This window comes from Tauraco erythrolophus, chromosome 7, assembly GCF_009769465.1.
Source record: "Tauraco erythrolophus isolate bTauEry1 chromosome 7, bTauEry1.pri, whole genome shotgun sequence".
Lineage (NCBI taxonomy): Eukaryota > Metazoa > Chordata > Aves > Musophagiformes > Musophagidae > Tauraco > Tauraco erythrolophus.
Genome location: NC_141471.1, coordinates 13,312,213 through 13,318,147, shown reverse-complemented (window position 1 = coordinate 13,318,147; position 5,935 = coordinate 13,312,213). Strand labels below are relative to the sequence as shown.

General features: G+C 36.1%; 1 protein-coding gene across 1 annotated transcript; it reads right to left on the bottom strand.

Moving 5' to 3' along the window:
• Positions 1 to 1,425: 1,425 nt before the first annotated feature.
• Positions 1,426 to 5,549, bottom strand: LOC147528425 (interferon upsilon). The gene is made up of 5 exons (XM_086615206.1): positions 5,412 to 5,549; positions 4,569 to 4,646; positions 3,354 to 3,491; positions 2,042 to 2,119; positions 1,426 to 1,524 (listed from the first exon to the last, which is right to left on the bottom strand). Exons 1-5 carry the CDS (start codon positions 5,547 to 5,549, stop codon positions 1,426 to 1,428), a joined length of 531 nt encoding a protein of 176 aa, XP_086471332.1.
• Between the last annotated feature and the right edge of the window lie 386 nt (positions 5,550 to 5,935).

Sequence of the window (5,935 nt, the reverse complement as noted above, 5' to 3'; positions counted from 1 at the left end):
TCCAGCGTGTCGACGGCACCACACAGCTTGGTGTCATCAGCGAACTTGCTGAGGGTGCAAGGAACACTGCCTGCGGTCTCTTTGCCCATTGATCTGTGACCCAGGTCTCAGCTGAGTGAACAGCTTCCAATTCAGATGATGCATGAATAAGGCAGCTTAATGAATACTCCATGAAAGGCGATCAAAACATCAAAACTGTCTGTTCTTGATAACAAAGCAGTAGTTCTAAAAGGGTTGACACTGATTACCTGGTTGCTCTCATTTTTCTGTGAAAAAGATATGGGTTTTTTCCCCAAGAAGAGCTGAGGGGATCTTGGGTATTTGGGAAAGTCATACTGAAGTGAGGTGTGAGGCTGCCTGTGAAGACTCAAACCAGATTTAAAAAAGAAAAGTTCATGATGGTAAGGAAATGAGACATATGGTATTACAAATATTTTTACTCTTTTTATCCTTTTGCAATCTAATTTAAGTATGGATGTATTAGAATCTTTTGCAAAGTCTCCTGATTTGTTTTAACATCTGTGTTTCTCTGAAGAGACAGGTTGAAAACCAGTGCCTAGAAATCTAGAACCACAGAAATAAGGCTTATCTCACTGCCAAAAGATGTTGCAAAACACTGTTCATTCACAGTACCCCTCCTTTCTTTTCTTCAAAACTGTCAGCTTCATAGATGTTATCTTCTTTTACAGGCTTTCAAATAATCAGTGAGCTGTTTGGAAAAATGTGCCAGTATGCAGTGCTGCCAGTGCCTATCAAATACCCTGTGAGCATTTAAAGGTGTTTTGCTGTTTAGTCTTGTCTGTATAATGGAATGCAGAGGTTTTTGTTTGGTTGGTTTATTGTTGTTTTCTTATAGATATATAATTTCCATATGGATGATCAAACTGAAATCTCAGAATTCTTCATGCGTGGTTCTGGAAGCCTGGCAGTGGAAACAGGCATATCTTTTCACACGTGAATGGCTAGATAGCCTTGTAACTGCAGTGCTAAAAGTGCAGCAGTGCAAATGTGTGGTATGAGATGTGCATTCAAACGTGTTAGGCTGTTGTAGGTTCATATTCCCATAACTTGATGACTGTACTGTGAAATCAAGTAGTGTAACTATCATGATACGCTCACTTTTTAGCCTGGACACAAGATTTGTATTACTGTGTCTATGATATCTATTTTATGAGAAATGTCCCCTTTTTATTTTTGTAAAACAAATAAACACAAACATATTTACATGCTTATTTGAATCCTTTTTATTAATTCTAACGTTATTATAGTAGTTTAGAAAAAATATCTTGACACAAATAAGTTAAGCAATTTATAGTTTTAAATAGGATCTATGTGTATACTTCTTCCTTTAACTTTTAGAAAAATAGCATAATTTATCTTGACATGATAGTAGATCCTCAAAGTATTTGGTGGAAACTGACTTTGCTAATGTCTTGCTCTTCTCTTGAAAGAGTAGTTTTCAATTCTTTGAAGTATCTCTCTGGATTGTGCATGGATCTCTTGCCAAGTGCAGTGGTCATTTGACTGTGAAGAAAAGATTATTAAAAAGTGTTTAGTAGCTGTTTTGTAAAAGTGACATCCAATATTGTGGCAAGTAAAATGTCAATTGAGAGCAAGCGTGCAATAATTTATTCAAAAGAAATTTAAGAAAAAAAGAATAGTTTTAGGGAGTCTAGTTAAGATTCAAATGTTCTTTGGTATATAAAATGATCATGGCTTTTCCAGGTGAAATAGATATGAGATGCATGGCTAATCCTCACTCATGTGATGTAAAATGTTTCTAAAAAGGCATAGACTGCTATGAGTTTTGGTGCTGAATTAAAATTAAATGTTTTTTAAAAGCTATTATAATACATTGACCTTGAAATGGATGTGGGCCAAAAGATTTTGTGTGAGTGAAAATCTGTAGAGCTTGGTAACGTGGCACAATACCACAGATTCATACAGCTTTGATCAGCACTGGGACTGCTTGTGTAAGAAGCTCTTCTGTATCTTTGAGATTCCTTTAAGTGAGCTGGAAGTAAAGAAACAGCCTACTTACCTTGGCCACAAATTTATCCACTTTTTTGAAGCACTCTTTCACTATAGATTCATGGATAATGTTAAGTCTGGACTTCAGCTGTTATTTTAGTGGAAAAGAAAATAAAATTATTTTGATCAGTGAGAAGTAAATAGAAGTTCAACATGATTCAGTACAAGAGTTCCCCCCCATAGACATGGTCATGACTAAGAGCCTTGTAACGCTTCTTCATATGTAAGCCTGCTGAATGTGCTAATGTTAAAAGCAGTATAGCACACAATTGCTATGTCTACTGAGACATTAGGAAATGAATATATCAACATTCAAAGCAAGGTAAAGAGTGTATGGATTTTTTTGTTCTGTGACGGTACTGGTGTTGTTTATATATACTCAATTTGAAGGAAACCGATTTCGGAGTAACTGATGGTCATTTGACATAATGATGTCATGGATATACCTATGTGATTATGTTCATTCATTAAAAAAAAAAAAGTGCCTAAGTAAGCACTAGTTATTATCCTTTGTTATACACCTCTTGTCCTGGGATCTGGCCTGATCAGAAGCAGCAGTGTGGTTTTGGAGCTCAGTGTTTAGATGCTACTGCTCAGGCATACGTCTAGTCGTGGAAACGTCTTTCATGCAGAAAAGTGCAGTGCGTTCCCTCCACCTCAGCACAGAAAGGTATGTTAGAGTGTACATTTGTATGCCTAGGTTTGTTCTCCTGCAGGTTTGTTAGCAAATCTGGTGCCTGGCGTAGGCGTTAGTTTCCAGGCAAGCTATAAAAAATATGAGGCTTTTTCCTCTATAAATAGTTCTTAAGCTGGCCCCAAATGAATGAATTATTTGTGCATATGTTTAAGTAGTTTGCTCAGCTGAAATAGGCTGAATGCAAGTCTAAGTATTTTCCTGAAGTGTTTCACGTACAATTTACATAAAATTCTTTGCATTAGCTTGTCTTGACAGAAGTCGTAAGCAGTTGAAGAAAAACACAATATTGATATTTAGTGAGAATAGTAAGTACTTCTGTGTAGAACTAGTGCAGTCTTTAAGAAGAAACAAGTTAAATACTGGCTTAGCCACATTTTTAGGCATCACATCTCAAAATAAGCCCACAAATATTTATGTGTGAATTTTAAATTTCTTATATCATATAGGTCAATAAAGGGGTTGAAAGATGCCTGTCATTACTTGCATACAAATGTTTTCGGTGTCATTATTTGAAAATGTAGTCTTTAACATTTTCTATTGTATTTTCAGCTTACTTATTATCAGTTTTATTCACCATTAATATCTGACTGGAATATCATGCAGCGCAAACATAAATGATACTTACACAAGTCTTGAGCTGAGCATGAGCTTCGTACATTCCTCTTAGAAAAATGTTCTTGTTTTGAAAAGGAGTGTCTGCTCTCTTGAAAAACTCAGCGATTTCGTGCACTATGTGAACAATGGCTGCACTATCATATTTAACCTGTGATGACAAAAACTGAGTATAGACAAATTTGGACTCTGAAGTTTGCACTTAAGTTTCAGTTAATGGTACATTTTTCAACTGCCTGAGTCTGGTTATTGTAAGTTCTTAAACAATTTTCACCACTTTCTTGTGCTCTTCTAAATTTTTTAGTGCAAAAATTATAGAAAGTAAAGTAATATGCATTGCAAATATGATATTTATTTGAAAATTGGGAATTGTAGTGCAATTTCCAGTTAGTATTTTTACTTTTATAAGGTAGACCCCTATTTCGTAATGTAAACATATCTTGCGGTTTTGGACTGCATTGATGTTCTTGGATATATACAATGTCTGAGGAATGGTCAATAAGAGGCCAAGAATCAAAAGCAGATTTTTGAGTTCAGACCCAAGACAACAGACTGAGTGTGCAGCTCTTTCCTCACAAGCACAGTAAATATCTGATGAAGGGGAGCTCCCTCTGTCTCAGAGAAGATGGAAATACAAGAGAGGCTGATAATGCTGGCTGTCCCTTTTGTTCCCTGGTTGGGTTTTAGAAGCTCCATTGAAGAGATGAGCTGTAAGTGGGCTGAATGAATTGCTTTGGTGCAGTAGCACACTCTCAACCTGGTACCTTCTTATTTTGTGGCATTGCAGACCTGGACTGAAAGTGAACTGTGCTTATAAAGTGCATATATGTGCTGAGTAGTACATAAAATTACCCCTGCACCACCTTTATGGGGTCTGCTTCTGACTGAAACTGAAGTAGGCATGCTGTTCTGGTAGTTTCCAGGCTACCTGACTGATTCCAACTAATTTTCCACTTTAAACAACAGGACTAACAAAAAAGCATCCAAGCCTTCTCTTGTAAAAGCGGTATCATAACTTCAACAGTAGGAAAAGCAAAAAAATGGCAATTTCTGTAAGTAGCCTCTCAGGGAAAAGAATTTGGGCTGAAAAATCAACAGATCTATCATTTAAACCTGTAATTTAGTGTGTCATGAATCTAATGTAAAATCTTGTGACAATGTGCAAAGGCTGTGTGAGGTAGAGCTGTTGCAATGAGATAATGCCAAGTACATATTTTTTTCTACTTACTGCTTTTAGCATCTGCTCAGGGAAACAAAGATCTTCATTGCTCACTTCCTCACACTCCAAGGAAAAGCCTCTTTCATTCTTAAAAAAAACATCAGTGGAGAAATCTTAAGCATGTGCAAAACCAGGTTATTATGAAAACAATTCATAGACAAGCTCACATATCAGTTGGTCTCTTAACAATGAAGTGTATGAATGACTACGTTAATAAAGGACTTTATATATCTCGTGAGATTGTGTGAAGAAGATTAATTTGCTTATATGTTCCCAAGCCTATCTAAAATGGAAGAAATAGCTGCTTGTTACCTATTTCACCTTTTCTCAAATGTTCCAGGGAGCTCAGTCAGTACAGTGTAGAGGAAAGGGCAGGCCATGAAAGAAGCCAAATTGGGAAAGGAGACATGCTTTCCATATAGCTGATTTCCAAAACCACCTTCAGAGTGTATTTGTACCAAAAACTTTGTGACTGTGGATGCCCTTTTCTTTAAGTGGGACTGTGTCATGGTAAAGTAAATTATGGGGTTATGGTTTCAGTTGATGCCAATTAGCAGGAATCTCAGATGACTGTGTACTCTAAAATATGTGACTTCTGTGTGGTGGATGTGGAGCTCTTCTTGGGAAGGCACACAAATGTCATATATTCAACAAGATGAGTTTGAATTAACAAATCTAAATTTAAGATTTTGGCTTTGTAGAGAAGGGATGTCTGGCTCATATTTTTTTAATAATGTAAAAAAAATTCTAATCAGTCAATTATTACGCATTTGAAAATTCCTTACAGCTAAACTGAAGAAGGACTGAAAACGACATGTATAGATGGTGATAATATTTTACACCTTGACTTACCAGTTTCTCAATCTCCTTTAAAAGCTCACTCCACTGCACGCTTTCAAAGCACTGATGACCATTGCTTTGGTGACTGCCAAGGGATGTAGCAATAAGGCAGACAGTTAAGAGGAAGAAAGAGCTCCTGGGGCAATACATTGTCTAGTTCTGGAACAATAAGAAGAAGACAGAAGGCTTAATAGAATCAGGATGGTTTTATAGTTTTGTAAAGTCATAGAAGCACAGTTGATCATTCACATAGAGTTTTACTCTGTATTTACTGATGTGCTGTGACAGGCCTAATGAGTTCAGATTTTATGGTGGAACATTTGAAAGTTAAATATGTTTATTCAATGTATAAAGAGAAAAAAAAGTCATGTAAGAAAACCTTTTTTATACTATTCTTATAATATGTAAGTGGTCATATGTGTTTTTTAAAAATCCTGTTCTGATTTTCTGAGCCACTTATTTTTCCCACTGTTTCTTTATGGATAAACACATACAGTATCTAGATAACTGACATTGTTTGCTACAATAAATTTGAT